This window comes from Notechis scutatus, chromosome Z (assembly GCF_049901735.1).
Source record: "Notechis scutatus isolate UNSWTSFEM ecotype Mainland chromosome Z, rNotScu1.2, whole genome shotgun sequence".
NCBI lineage: Eukaryota > Metazoa > Chordata > Lepidosauria > Squamata > Elapidae > Notechis > Notechis scutatus.
This window is the reverse complement of record NC_142025.1, coordinates 83504807-83521166: the sequence shown is the minus strand read 5'-3', so window position 1 is coordinate 83521166 and position 16360 is coordinate 83504807. Positions and strand designations below refer to the sequence as shown.

Here is a 16360-nt window from a genome sequence, read left to right as displayed (position 1 = left end):
GCACTTCCTCCTTCCATTTATCTTGAAAGCAACACTTGATGAGGCAAATTGGATTGAGAGTGAATGACTGGCCTAAAATCAGTTCAGTGAGCTTTTGTGGCTTAGGTAGATTTGAACTTGGGTCTCCCAAGTTGAGGGTTGTCATATCTGTTTAGGGTTGTCAGATACCCGAACAGGCAAAGAAAGACAGAAAGTTGGAAAGGAATAGAACAGCAAAGGCAAAACACACTATTTAATATTTGAGTGTACATTCATTGGAGAGAAAGAGATTACAAGTAAGTAAGCAGGCACCTAGTGGGGAATACACATTGAGAGGAATGTGCCTACAACATTGAAAGCAAGCCAAGCCTTTAGCCTGTTTCTGATTATTTGCCTACCTGTCAATTTTAGGTAGAACTTGTTAACTTGCACTTAGTGCTTCTTAGGGGAGAAAAGCTATTCAGATACTCAAAAGCCAGACAATAATTGATTTTAAGGCTATGCCTGCCACATAGAGGACAAAGAAGAGGATATATCCTCTTTTAGTCAAATCTTTGGTATCTATTCCAGTCCAATACCTTAATTGTTATGGCTCCCACATTTTGAATTTGATGTTAAAATTGAATATTGGTATCAATTAGACAGCCTATTAAGTAAATAATCAGACATATAGTTAATTTTTCATACGTGCAACTTTCTTAATTCACATACAATATGCTTATCCAGTATTAGAAATGTTTACATTTTTAGATCTACAACACATTTTTAACAAATTTCGTTATTTTATATGCACTTCTCCCTGAATTATATTAGTCAGTTATTTCCATTTACAAAACTAATTTGCTTAAGCAGATTCTTAATTCGTTCTAGGTGTAATCTTTTACATGGACTATTAACTATAGCTGATATTTTTCTAAAAATGAAGAGTATAGTACTTGATGGCATCTTTCACACAGATGAAATGCTAATTGCACAATGGAATTGAGAGATTAAAAAGACTGCAATTTTTAAATTTTTTTGTAGAAATTCCATTTTTATTAGAGTGGTCAAAAATAAATGCTTTCATGTTAGCTCTGTACGTAGAATTCATTTGTAAAATAAACATGTTATATTTTCACACACCCAAGTAAATATTTTTTATATTTGAATTTTTATAGCAGTTCAAGAGGAGGCTTCTTATTTATACCTTGCTTTATTGCACAAGTGAAAGTGTATAGTACATTTGCAGAAAATCACTATTTGAATTGATGAACTATCAACGTAGACAATTCTCTTTTATGAAAGGGCCCTCCGTTTTTTGGGACTACTGGGGTATATTTGACAATTGGAGAATATACCATGAATATGTTCACAAAATGGCTGCTGTATGTTATATCCCTGTAGTTTTCTGTCCCCTTGTTAAATTTTCATGTTTTTTTCTGGGCACACTAAATACTTTCTTGGGCTCCAATCACTTACCATTTTATTATCAAAGAATGTATTTGAATCTGCATCCCATATATGAGATGGAAATAAAGGAGATACTATGATTTTGTTTTTGCAGCATGCCAGTTTCCTCATCTGCGAAGAATGGAATCTCCTGTACTTTAAATAAAACATTTCCAATTGAAAACTTTGTTTCTTTAGCACATTATAATAAAATTGCAATCCTACAATACTTTATTCAGAAATAAATTATATTGAAAATAATAGTGCTCTCTTCATCAATAATTAATAATAAATAAACTTAATGGCTCATCATTAAATTCTAGTTAGCATAGTTAAAGTGACAGAGCAAATAGATTGGTTTCTTTTATCCCCACACTTTCAGTGCTAATCCTTACAACCAATAGTAATTTTAAAAACAGCCATCCTCAAGCTGGTACCCTCACTTTTTGTTGATTAGGTTGCATTTGATTTTGATTCCCATAATTTATACACCATAGCCAATCGGGGACAGCTTTTAGGAACAACTCATTCTTATTAACATATGTGAAAAATAATGAAAGGAAACATGTCAAAACAGAAAATCGTAATTGTTTTGTTCCTAACAAATTCATTTCTGTTATTGGTTTGGGTTAATTTGTCTTAGTCATTAAAATGATTAGATTTTATGTATGTTAAATATGTTTACTTGCAAATATTTCATTATCAAAATGATAATGTCAAGGACTTCACATTTAAAGTCTGAGCTACACATATTCTCTTCTATTAGGATATTAAACTGTGTTCTAAACACCATCATTATTATGATTTTCATTATATTTATTTGAATATTTTAAAAAACTATCCTAAAACAGAATTGTATTAAAGTGGTACTGAAAGATTTGTGAAGCTTTTCGAATTTTCAATATTTCTGCATAGATATGAGCTATAATTCTATCTTAGGTCAGTGCTGAAGAACTCAGTCAAGTCAAAACATAAGGTTTTTTCATTTATTTGAAGAAAGTAATCCAAAGCTATCTATTGGTATGTGGCAAAATTATACGAATCTCTAGGATTATTAGTTCATTTGAAGAAAAAATTAGAATCATTTCAATCAATAGGATGATAATCAGCTATCAATATAGGAGACCTGGTTTTATTTAAGGAACAAAATGATCTGTATTTACTATCAAAATCTGAGTTTTGTAATGTAGATGTGTATTATGGCTCAAAATAAAGAAGATTTTTCAGCACCAGAAAAACATAATTAATACTCACCAGGCTGGAAAAGGTTACAAAACAAAGAGTTTGGACTTCACCAGTTCACTGTAAAGCAGTGTACTGGTGCTTGATTACTGTATATGCAAATGGTGACAATTCAACTCCATTGTGAACCCTCCCCAGGAGCGGTTGACCAACAAAATTCAGACAAAGATAAACGTGTATAATAATACTTCAGGTGCTCTCAAAGGTCCCAGGGTAAACAGCCTCCTCGCTGACGGACCGTAGATCGTGACTCTCTGCGGCTATGGTCTGTGCTCTTTCGTTGGAGAGCCCCGATCATTACGATTAGGGGCTGAAGCTGCCTTGGAGGGGCGGCGGAATAAGGGGAAGCCGCATGCCAGGTTGAGGGGAGCCGCATCTCCCCCCCCGGGCTTGGTCTTTTTCCCCCTGAAGACAACTGCAGCGGTGGTTTAAAATGGCCACCCCGAAGAGGAGGACTCAGATGGATTAAGATTTGTGCAGGAGGGAAGAAAGAGGGGGATAACATCTGAACCGGGACAACTGGGCAATACAACTAAACAAAAGTACCTCGGGATTAAGGTAACATGGAATTTTTAAGAAAAGAAAAGTGAATGGCGAAATTACCAAGGGACAGGGGAAAAAAAAATATTTTTGACAGCTAAGCGGGGCTTCGAACCGGGAAAGGAAGAAGCTGGAACTAAAGATTTAACTAAATTGGACTAAAATATTTTGGGAATAAACAGGCATAAAATAAAGCTGGACTTAAGATTGTCAAAAAATAATAATAATAAAGTTTACAAATTGGAGACTGGACTGTGCTGGAATATTGAGGTTCGAAAAACCCTAAATAAAAAAATAGGGGGAGAGTGCCACCTTTTGACAAAAACTTGAGCTCAAACAAAAGGGAAAGCATCCTGTTTCTGAATGAACTTGTGTGGATACAACATTAAAGAAATATTGAAACAAAGTAAGAATCTTAAAAAGTGAAAGAAGAACCAAAATAAAGAAAAAAGCAAGGAAAGACTGACTGTGGGATTGATTGATGTTTTTGGTATAGACCCTGGGCTGGAATAACTGAGAACTTTAGAAAATTGAAAGAAGGAAAGTAAAAGGTTTTTTTTTGTGTGGACTTTAACGATCTTAAAATATAAGAGTGTGTAATGATGATATCTCTTCGGGAATTAAAAATGGAACTGAGAGAATTACTATAGGAAAGAGGCGAATCACTTTGCTCTGTGTTAGAAAAAAATGGAAATGACGATTGAAGAACAAGAAGAAAGAGCTTCAGAGGAGGAGGAGTCGATTCAAGGAGAAGACATTTTAAATAGACAATTAACACAAAGAACACTACAAAGAAGTGGGGAAAGAAGGAAGGTTAAAAAGTTGAGATTTAAGAAGGCAATCAAAAAGAGGAATACCTGTGAAGTCGGGAAAGGCAGAAAGACCCAGCAGAAAAGGGGAAAGGAAAATATTAAGAAAGAGAGGGATATCAACTGGAATGAGAAAAGATATGGGGAAAAGAGGGGGAGGAGAAGCAGTAAGAAACAGGTGCATGAAATAAAGAAATACGGAAATCGTAAAATGTTGAAAAGAAATTGTTTTTTCAGAGATAATGGTTGATGAATTAAAAAGGGGATTCTGCAGGGTGACAAGGGGTAATAAGAATATTTCTGCAATTAAAAATATTTAGAAAATAGGGTAATATAGATACTGATAACTCTTATTAAAAAACAAGGGAGGGGGGAAATATGCTGCGGAATCCAAATGAAAAGATGTAATTATTATTATTTTAACTTCTTAAAAATAATGGTTTATTGGGAATCAAGATGAGGGAATAAAGGTATATTTTAATCATTGAGGTGTCATACTCAAAGCAGTAAAAGGGGAAACTTATACTTGTTTTTTTTTAGTGTTAAAATTTGTATTAATCTAGAATTTATAAAAAGAATGTGTAGTGGAAAGGGAATATGACAGATTAAAGAACCAACTAAATAAGTTAATATAGACTATTAAAAGCAAGGAGAGACATTGGTAACTTCTTTTATTATTATCATTATTATTATTAGGCAAACACATATTGTTTATATTTATAAACAATAAAATAAATATTAAATGATTATATTTGAAATAATTGAAATGAAACAAAAAGATGTTTCGATTGAGATTAATGAAAGAGGCTAGAATTAATGTGTTTGTTTCTCTCCTTACTGAAAATTTGGAATGGAAAAGGTAATAATAGAATTAAGTATGCATATATAAATGTATAATTGCTGTCATGTTTGTATGTAAAGGTGGTGACCCGGAAATATGTTGTCCACTAAAGAGAGATTTTTGTTTTTAATGTGAAAAACTAAATAAAATTTGTTAAAAAAGAAAAAGGTCCCAGGGTAATGTGTAAAGAACTAAATTGCATTGGACAACATTAGTATTGATTAGACCAGCATTAGAAGAAGACTGAACAATAAGAAAAACTACTGTCCCCAAAATGGATCTATGTCAAATTTCAGCATAAAAATCTTACTGAATATGTGAAACGTGATAGTAGTAATGTCATGATTTGGGCCGTCTTCGATGCCTCTCATCTAGGCTTGCAATAATTGATAGAACTATGAATTCTGAGTGTACTAGCAAATTCTACAAGAAAATATCAAGGCATCTGTTTAAACTGAAGTTCAGAGAACGTGGATCATGCAACAATTCAATGATTCAAAACACAAGCCATCTGATCAAAGAATGGTTTAAGCAAAAAGAAGTTAATGTTTTTGAATGGCCAATGACAGTTCTGATCTTAATCCTATAGCAATGTTGTGGAAGGATGTGAAGTGGGTAGTTCATGTGAGGAAACCTGCCATCATCCCTGAGTTGAAATTCTTCTATAATAAGGAATGGCTGAAATTCCTCAAAGCTGGTGTGCAAGATTGATCCACAAATATTAGAAATGTAAGTTGCGTTATATTGCTGCATAATAATTGAACAATTGTCTCACACAAAAAGGTAGATTTGGATCATTTTCCTCAGTAAATAAAAGAAAAAGTATAATGTTTTTGTTTAACTGAATTCTGCTTATCTAATTTTAGGACTTAGGGAAGAACAAATGACCCTATCTTAAGTTGTGCTTATGTAGAACTACTGAACATTCAAAAAGTTTCTCAAACTTTTAAGCACCACTGTATGTAATATGATATATAGTCTTTAACACTTTTAAGAGGTAAGGTATATTTGTTTTTCAATTGGTAACAGCTTTGAACTACTAAAACCCAGTGGTTTGTGGATTCTAAAAATAATTTAACTGGACAGATAGTACAAAATCAGTACTGCTTTAAATCACACACAGTTGTGAAATATTTGTAATTAAGTATTATTAGAGAGACAAGAATTAAGAAAAGAAAAATTATGGAAATACATTTTTTAAAAAGGGTCTAGCAATAGCAATTACAAAGTCAGCATATTGCCCCCAACAGTCTGGGTCCTCATTTTACCGACTTTGAAAGCATGAAAGGCTGAGTCAACCATGAGTCAGTGAGAATCGAACTGTCAGCCGGCAGTCAGCAAAAGTACCCTGCAGTACTGCATTCTAACCACTGTGCCACCATGGCTCTTATCCAGTTAGTATCCAATTAGACCAGTGGTCCCCAGCCTTTTTTGTACCAGGGACCAGTTTCAAGCACAAACACTTTTTCAAGGACTGGGGGGGAGAAGAATCCGAGTTTGGTGGTTTGCTTGCAGACGTTTCATTACCTGACTAGGTAACATCTGATGTTGTTACCTAGTCGGGTAATAAACGTCTGCCAGCAAACCACCAAGTTCAGGCGCCTCGGCCCTGCCTCCCTCAGCCCCATCCCTCAGGTGTCTCCCTCCCTCCCTCAGGTGTCTGCCTCGTTCCTCTCTCAGTCGCGCTCTCGCTGCTCCACCAGCCCAGGAAGAAACTGCTTCAAAGAAGCTGGGGGTGGCTTTTCCTGTCGCCGCAGCTCCTCCGGCGCCCGTTTACCCCACCCCGCCCGCCCACGCTTCAATTCAGTGCCCGTTCTGCCTGCCTGCCTGCCTGCCTTCTTCGTTTCGGAGCAGCTTCGCTGATAAAAGAGGCGAATAGTTATTATTCTCAGCGAAGCTGCTCCGAAGCGAAGAAGGCAGGCAGGCAGGCAGGCAGAACGGGCACTGAATTGAAGCGCGGGCGGGCGGGTGGGGGTAACGGGCGCTTCGGAGGAGCTGCGGCGACAGGAAAAGCCACCCCCGGCTTCTTTGAAGCAGTTTCTTCCTGGGCTGGTGGAGCAGCGAGAGAGCGACTGAGAGAGGAACGAGGCGGGAGGAAACCGAAGCCGCTGAGCCAGAGAGCAGGACAGGCTTCGGTTGCTTCCTCCCTCCCCTTCTTTCATTTGTGTCCTTGATCCCGATCCCAGCAGCATTCACCGAAGGCGAAGAAAGCCGCCATTTTTTTAAATTTTTTTTTTCTTTGCGGCCCGGTACAGAGTGCTCCACGGACCGGGACCGGTCCGCGGCCCGGTGGTTGAGGACCCCTGAATTAGACAAATACTTAATATTACATTGCTATTGTGGGAGCATAAGAGCTGCTACATTTATTGATACAATACAAAGAGTGAACATTGTTTTCTAAGATAAATGTAAAATTTGTCATGAGAATTAAGTCTGTGCATATATTTTGAGAAGTAAAAGGCTGGGAATTGTTATGTTGGATTCTTCTCTCCTTTTAATAGCAACCATTAGAGGTTCTGCTTATAAGCCAAAGAATCATATTTGCATGCTCTACATGGAACTACTCTTGAAGAGCATTTAGAAGCTTCAACTTATGCAGAGTGTGGTGGTGCAAGCAGTTCTTAGGGCCCCAAGAATGGTCCATATTACACCACTGCTCTGTGAGCTGCGCTGGATGTCAGTTTGTTTTGGGTGAAATTCAAGATGGTGGTTATTACCTATACATCCCTGCATGGCATGGGTCCAGGTTACTTGAGGAACCGCCCCACCCAGTGGTAGAGACCCCCACACCCAAGCCAGCAGTGGAGACATGTTGCAGACTCTGTCAATCAAGGAATTCCAGCTGGTGGGATCCAGGAGAAGGGCCTTCACTGCTGTGACTTTTGTAGTTCAGAAATCTTATCCCTCAAGGTGATATCAGTCTTCTGACTTTTTACAAGACCTTGAAGATTTGGCTCTATCTAATTGCTTGGGGCCCCAGCAGGACCATCATACTAGAAGTGGTTGATGATTAACAGGCAATCCCATCTCCCCTCTGCTTGTATCCTGTTCCCTCCCTCCCCATCTTTAACTATAACTTTGCTTTGATTGCAATGTCCATTTGTGTTGTTTTAGAAATATTTATCTTTCATGATTTAATACTTTTAATGTTGTAAGCCACCAAAAATATAGTAATCATTTTTGAAAACTGGAATCTGATTTCTTAAGTTTAACAACATTTTATCTGGTAACTGAAAACTTATTTTAGAAATTAGAGTAAATCTTCAACTTTTTTCTTCAAAGGTAGTTTATAGTAGTTCAAATGTTTAGTAGGTTTCTTAATATTTGAGCAAGTTATAAGTAGATAAAAGTTAAATATTTACTCTAATTTCTGAAATAATTTGTAGTTACCAGGTAAGGAAATCAGATTCCTTTTTTCAAAGATGCTTACTACACTGAAGGTAAATGCCAGCATTATCCTAGGATACAGACCAGGATGTACCGTAGTAACATGAAATTCAACATAAGGACATATTCCTATTAATTGACTGAGGCCAGCAGACTTCTGAAAAAAGATTATACATCTGAACTGTCTCTAACGTTGCAAATACTCTACACTAGAAATGTTTAATGCTTCCTGTATATGCAATTGTCATCAGACTGCTACTTCCCAGGATTATACATCAGTATAAATCAGATTATACTTAAGGCAGGTACTTTGCATGCTTTGTAGTGTGTCACTTTCCATTCATTCAGCTGGATAGATAGATAAATTTTGGAAAGCAAAATTAGATATGTCATGGAGGTTGGCATACCCACTGAAGTATTTAGAGGGCATATTTTTACCTACCATGCATTAAATTAGGAACCAGAGTTCTGAAGTCATTCCATTCTGCAGAGGCAATATGGGCCATTAATGTTGAAACCATATTCAGAAGCAGAAACAGCTTGCAGTATCTTTGGAAACTAATTTAACATCATTTCTCTGAGCAGAAAAATATCTACAGGTGAAACTCAAAAAATTAGAATATCGTGCAAAAGTTCATTTAGTTCAGTAATGCAACTTAAAAGGTGAACCTAATATATGAGATAGACTCATTACATGCAAAGCAAGATGGTTCAAGCCATGATTTGTCATAATTGAGATGATTATGGCTCATGAAAACCCCAAATCCACAATCTCAGAAAATTAGAATATTGCGAAAAGGTTCAATATTCTAGGCTCAAAGTGTCCCACTCTAATCAGCTAATTAAGCCATAACACCTGCAAAGGGTTCCTGAGCCTTTATGGGAAATGAAGAACAATCATGGGAAAGACCGCTGACCTGACAGTTGTGCAGAAAACCATCATTGACACCCTCCATAAGGAGGGAAAGCCTCAAAAGGTAATTGCAAAAGAAGTTGGATGTTCCCAAAGTGCTGTATCAAAGCACATTAATAGAAAGTTATATGGAAGGGAAAAGTGTGGAAGAAAAAGATGCACAAGCAGCAGGGATGACCGCAGCCTGGAGAGGATTGTCAGGAAAAGGCCATTCAAAAGTGTTGCGGACTTTCACAAGGAGTGGCCTGAGGCTGGAGTCAGTGCATCAAGAGCCACCACGCACAGACGGATCCTGGACATGGGCTTCAAATATGGTATTCCTCTTGTCAAGCCGCTCCTGAACAACAAACAAAATCAGAAGCGTCTTACCTGGGCTAAAGAAAAAAAGAACTGGCTCAGTGGTCCAAAGTCCTCTTTTCTGATGAGAGCAACTTTTGCATCTCATTTGGAAACCAAGGACCCAGAGTCTGGAGGAAGAATGGAGAAGCACACATTGCAAGATGCTTGAAGTCCAGTGTGAAGTTTCCAGTCTGTGTTGATTTGGGGAACCATGTCATCTGCTGGTGTTGGTCCACTGTGCTTCATTAAGTCCAGGGTCAATGCAGTCGTCTACCAGGATATTTTGGAGCACTTCCTGCTTTCTTCCGCAGACGAGCTTTATGGGGATGCTGACTTCCTTTTCCAGCAGGACTTGGCACCTGCCCACACTGCCAAAAGCACCAAAATCTTGTTTAATGCCTGTGGGATTACTGTGCTTGATTGGCCAGCAAACTCGCCTGACTTGAACCCCATAGAGAATCTATGGGGCATTGCCAAGAGAAAGATGAGAGACATGAGACTGAACAATGCAGAAGAGCTGAAGGCTGTTATTGAAGCAGCCTGGTCTTCCATAACACCTCAGCAGTGCCACAGGCTGATAGCTTCCATGCCACACAGCATTGAGGTAGTAATTGCTGCAAAAGGGGCCCAAACCAAGTACTGAATACATATGCATGCTTATACTTTTCAGAGGTCCGATATTGTTCTATGTACAATCCTTGTTTTATTGATTGCATGTAATATTCTAATTTTCCAGATTTGGGGTTTTTATGAGCTGCAAGCCATAATCATCTCAATTATGATGAATCACGGCTTGAACTATCTTGCTTTGCATGTAATGAATCTATCTCATATATTAGTTTCACCTTTTAAGTTGCATTACTAAAATAAATGAACTTTTGCACGATATTCTAATTTTTCGAGTTTCACCTGTAGTTCTATCTTGTTTTTAACTTTTAATTTATCGGTTGTCAGTGAGTTCATTAATTATACCAGGCAACTGCTTCAGCACTTCTTTCTGAATCACTTGAATCTGAATAAAGAGAGCTATGTCTTATTGGCATATGTGAGTGGCTTTGTTTAAATGACTTTCTATTGACTTTGTGTAGTTATATTAGTGTAGGTCTAGGGAGGAGCCAAAAATAATCCCTGTTAACATTAAAAACTCCCATTTAAATGATTATTAACTTTATACTGAATTGGATACTTTTAATAGTATCTCTTTAAATGCCATTGTTTGAGGATTGTGGTGGCACAGTGGTTAGAATGCAGTACTGCAGGCTACTTCTGCTGACTGCTGGCTGCCAGAAATTTGACAGTTCAAATCTCACCAGGCTCAAGGTTGACTCAGCCTTCCATCCTTCCGAGGTCGGTAAAATAAGGACCCAGATTGTTGAGGAAAATATGCTGACTCTGTGAAATGGTATATAAGTCTAAGTGGTATTGCTATAAGAATTATACAGAATTAGCTCATAATTTCAAGATGCAACAGTCTTAAGTTCTATATGTATTGGGAAACCACTTGTCTTTCTAGCATCACATTTTGATCTAAACACAGAAAGTCCAGTGCATGCCGCAATTATCAAAAATGAATTCCAATATTTATATAAATTTAGTGTAGGAATGAACAATGACCATTTGAATGAAAGTGACTTTATTTTAGTTAGTGACCACACTTGAGACTGGCAGCTTGATTCTTAATTGAAACAGTCACTAATAGAAACCACAATTGTGTGTTCAATGTTACTTCAGCTTTCAATTGCTTTACAGATCTGTGAAGGATTGGTAATAAAGTTACTTTCTCCTCAATGCTGCTGCGAGAGCCCAGGGATGGGTTAGACTCCTGATGACATCATCAGGCTGGGTCTGTCTAGTGTAAAAGAGACTGCCTGTGGGAGTTTCCCCAGCTTTGATTCAGCTCCTTTCGATGACAATTGAGCTGTGTCTCTGAAAGCAATTTAGTAAAGCAACAGCAAATTCGACCCAGTGATTACAGGCCTTTAGCACAGCTCCCAGGGACCTGGTGCAGCTGTGCCTTCAGGAGAGTGGGGCTCCGCTCACCTACAACGCAGGGAATCGTCGTCTATCCCAGGGAGGCTGTAAGTAAGGGAGAAGCCATAGGCCCTCCTCTGCAGCTCTCCCTGAGTGATTTCGGCTGTCGCGATCGCAAAGATCGGATTGGTGATAATAGCTCCTCACAGTTGATCGCAAACAACACGGTTTCCTTTCCACAGCCGATTTCGCCACTCGGGGCACTTTCTCTGCCTACAGAGCAAGGATCAGCCATCGCAGGCTGCAATTGTGCAAGGGGCCATTTTAGATCGTCTTCTCCTTAGCGCACAAGGTGAACGGCCATTTTAAGTGGCCACACACATCAACGGCCTACTCCTACACCACAGCAGGCTGTAATTAAGGCCCCTACATAGGCAGCATATAGTGAGGGTCGCTCACAGCAGCTCTTGTGCTTGACTATACAAACAATGGAGGAGGACAGGATTCAAGCTGAGCCTTCATGCCTGGACAACCAGGGTCTTCAAACGACCAAGAGGAAGAGAAAGAGACAACTCTCTCAATCAGTGCAAAGAGAGGTAGCCCTGATGGGGGAAGCCGAACGTTTGGGGCGGTGGGAGGAGAGACACCTGCTCTCTATCACAGCAGACCACATCTTGGGAGTCGACAACCCTCAAGCTGATTGGCTGAACAGGAGCCTAGTTGACCACACAGAATGGTCCCTCCATCCATCCATATTCAGGGATCTATCACTCAGGTTCAGTGCCCCAGTGGTGGACTTCTTTGCCTCTCCCCAAAACGCTCAAGTCAACAGGTTCTTCACCAGGTTTCCTTGCCAGGGAGCGAAGGGGACCAATGCACTTCAGAGCAGATGGCCCATGGGTCTCCTCTATGCCTTTCCACCTCTTCCCATCATTCTGGCGGTCATTCAGAAGATGTTGGAGGAATGGGTGGAGCTGATTCTCCTGGTCCCCTATTGGCCCAGGAGACCCTGGTTTGCAGACCTGGTGAACCTGTCAGTAGCCGCTCCCTGGAGGATCCCAAACGACATGATCTCCCTTCATCAGGGAGCCTTGCTCCACCCGGATCCCCAGTGGTTCAAACTGACCGCATGGCGGTTGAGCAGCATCAGTTGAGAGAGGCTAACCAGGGTCATTCTCACTATCCAGGCATCTCGTAAACCATCTACGACGCACATCTACGATGCCACCTGGAAGGTTTTTTTTGCCAATGGTGTCAAAAAGAGGGTCTCACTCCAACTTTGTCTAGAATAGTAGAGGTTCTCCATTTCTTCAGGACGGCCTAGAGAAGGGTCTTGCATCTAACACCTTACGTCGTCAGGTATCCGCTCTTTCCTCAGTCCTTTCCTGGGAATCCCTTCCTTCCTTATCTCACCATCCTTCTGTCAGGAGGTTTCTAAAAGGGGCTTCCAACCTTCGCCCTCCTGCTGTACACAGGTACCCTTCCTGGGACCTTCACAAGGTGCTCCAGGCTCTAACAGAACCTCTCTTTGAACCCCTTAGAACAGTGTCTCTTCAATTCTTGACCCTGAAGGTGGTTTTTCTGGTAGCTATCACATTGGCTAGAAGGGTATCGGAGCTGACTGCTCTTTCTATCAGGCAGGATCTCTGCACCTTTCATGACAATAGAGTTGTTCTCCGCCTAGATCCTATCTTTGTCCCAAAGGTTAGTACCTTTTTCCGCAGATCTCAGGACATAATGTTACCTGATTTCTGTACCCTTCCGCACCACAATTTAGAGCACAAATGGCACACCCTAGATGTTAGAAGGGCACTTAGAATTTACATCAAACATACCTCGACATTTAGAAAGACAGGCATGTTTGTGTCCTTTTCCCCTTCCCACTGGGGGAACAAGGCCTCTCCTCCCACCTTGAGTAGGTGGATCAGGGCATGCATCGCACAGGCCTACAAAGCCAGGGCCCTTCCAGTACTCCAGGACCCATTGGCATACTCTACTAGAAGTGCCGCGACTTCAGCTGCCTGGGCCACCCAAGCATCCCTAGAAGAAATTTGCAGAGCGGCTACATGGACATCTCTGTCTCCGTTCATCAGACATTACTGCCTGGACTCCTATGCTTCGACAAGTGAGGCCTTTGGTAGACGGGTGCTTTAGCAAGTGCTCCCAACTTCGGAGTGATCAGCCGGACGAGGACCCTCCCGTGGACATGCAGGCTTTGGTATGTCCCATCCTGGGCTCTCGCAGCAGCATTGAGGAGAATGGGCATTGGTAAATTTACCTGAGAATGCCCTTTCTATCTATGCTGCTAGAGAGCCCAGCCCCTCCCTTGTTTCGTCCAGACCATGGTAAGATATGTTAATGTTCAAGATTCTGTTTGGCTTTCAGAGACACTTACTAAAGGCTGTCAAGTACCTTCGCCAAAGTTGGGGAAACTCCCACAGGCAGTCACTTTTATACTAGACAGACCCAGCTTGATGATGTCATCAGGAGGAGTCTAACCCATCCTGGGCTCTCTAGCAGCAGAGATAAAAAGGGTGTTCTCAGGTAAATTTACCAACACCCATTCTCATTACTAACATAACTGAGTGGTCACTAGATAAGGAGTGCTTCTGTGGCCTTTTAATAATAGCAATAGCATTTAGATTTATATACCATTTCACAGTGCTTTTACAGTCCTCTCTAAGCAGTTTAGAGAGTCAGCATGTTGGGTCCTCATTTTACTGACCTTGGAAGGGTGGAAGGCTGAGTCAACCTTGAGCCTGGTGAGATTCAAACTGCAAAACTGCAGGCAGCTAGCAGTCTTATCTTATCTTATCTTTTAACTACACTACACTATACCCAGGAGCAAACTGACAGCCAGTTTAGCTCATGTAGTAGAGATGTTACATGCACAACTCTAGGGATGCCCAAAAGTGCACCATTGCATTCTGCACCAGCTGCAGCTTCTGATATTCTTTGCTTTATTATATTTGTATGCTGCCCATCTCATGGTTTGAGGGACTCTGAGTGGCCTCTTCAAGGGACAGACCAATGCAGAGGGCATTTCAATAGACAATACTGGAGATGACCATAGCATGAATGACTGAAAAAAGATACTGTCTTCTGATGTAGGCAAAAAAAAATGTCAAGTTTAATGTATCAGGTGCAAGTATTTCTGGCTATCCTATTAATAATTAAACATACACCAATATCATTGGAATTAGGCCACTGCAATGGATTCTGCCTAAAAACTTAATTTGGTTCATAATGTAGCAACTAGTTGATCAACATACTTTATGGTGATCATCATGGTATTATTGGAATTTTTATTAATTCTCTGGGTTTAGATCAATGTATCAAGACTGCAAGATAACATTAAAGGTAATCGAAAGATATGCCTCTAGTTATGATCTTGTTGAAATCTATTGGAAGATCCTTTCCAGGAGGCTTATACTTATAAAAGTTGGTTATTTCCAAATTCATAAAGTGATATATTCCATATCATTCCCAAATTGAGGAACATGCTAAATTTAAATTGCTTAAATTTAATTTAAATTTTAAATTGCTCTAATATATGGTATATGACAAACTTACTGTTGTTTCTTTTTCAACATGCTATAGTATTCATTCATTTATTACAAATTTACTTTTTGATGTATAAAGCCTTATGTTTGCCTTATTTTACAAATGTTAGCAAATTATAGAAAGTCATAATGAAATCATTGTAACAAATTTTGCTGCATTTACCGATTATATCTTTTGGACAATTGCATAATATTTTTTGGATAACTTAAAATAATTTTCATTTTTGCTTACTTAGGAATACAATCAGAGTGTAAGCTACTATAGTTCAGTATTGGTCATAGTAAATGTTATTCCTGTGCAAACATTTTTCTATATATTAATAGTTCAAGTGCTGTTGGAATTCATGTTCTTTTCACAGGTTTTAGCTTATAGAATTCAGGCTAAATGAACTATCTTCCTAATGCAAGAGTAAAATAGTAAAACAATTTTGGCTGTTTAACAACCCATACAAAACAATTGTGTCTCAAGAGTCTAAATGGAATCTTTAAAAAAATCTTACCCATCTCATCTCCTTTATTCAGAAATTCTATCACATTTTGACGTAACATGGCATAGGAAGATAAAGTAATATTAAGAGTTTAGTTAGATTAGAAAGTTGAAGAAATGATAGAATAGTTAGAAAAGAGAAGAAATGATATAGTTCTCAGTAAGTTAGAAAATAAAAAAGAAAAGTAGTAGTTAGAAAAGAGAAGAAATAATTATAATTCTGAAATTTCATAAAACTGGCCTGTAGATGGTTTGGAAACTTATCAACATAGTTAATTTTTTTTTATGTGTAGAGACCTTTGTTTCCATATAAACATATGTATTAAAATTCATTTTTTCCTCCTAGGTGGAGTCATTTATTTTGGATCAGGATGATTTGGAGAATCCAATGCTTGAGACAGCTTCAAAATTGCTATTGTCAAGTACTGCTGATGGTGCTGATCTCAGAACAGTAGATCCAGAAACCCAAGCTAGATTAGAAGCTTTACTAGAAGCTGCAGGTAAATATACACCACTGATTTTGAAGAACAATTAATTTACAGAATATCCATAAAATAACATTGGATTTTTGAATATTTTAAGTATTATTAAGTTTATTTATTATCTTTATATGTGTTTTGAACAACATTTTGTATAATACAGCCTCTTCCTTGTTTAACAATTGCAATCTGTTCCATCAATTTTGTCATTAAGTGGTCACTAAGGAAAAAAAGAGCAAGAGAGAGAGAGAGAGAGATATTCTGTGAAGATCACTGGTTACTATCATTCAGATAAAATAATCTCTATATAGTTTCCTCTGCCTAACTTTTTTTTCAGGGGCGGGTTTACCCTCTTGTTGCTTAAATAAAGTGTATCTTCCTG

At 38.8% G+C, this 16360-nt stretch overlaps 1 protein-coding gene across 5 annotated transcripts in view; it reads left to right on the top strand.

Moving 5' to 3' along the window:
* ANKRD17 (ankyrin repeat domain 17) overlaps positions 1 to 16360 on the top strand; it is a 125944-nt gene that overhangs the window by 28591 nt on the left and 80993 nt on the right. For all 5 annotated transcript variants that reach the window (XM_026679873.2, XM_026679872.2, XM_026679874.2 and 2 more), the window contains exon 2: positions 15846 to 15999. In XM_026679873.2, the coding sequence (XP_026535658.1) occupies positions 15846 to 15999 (154 nt within the window). The remainder of the gene's footprint in view (positions 1 to 15845; positions 16000 to 16360) is intronic.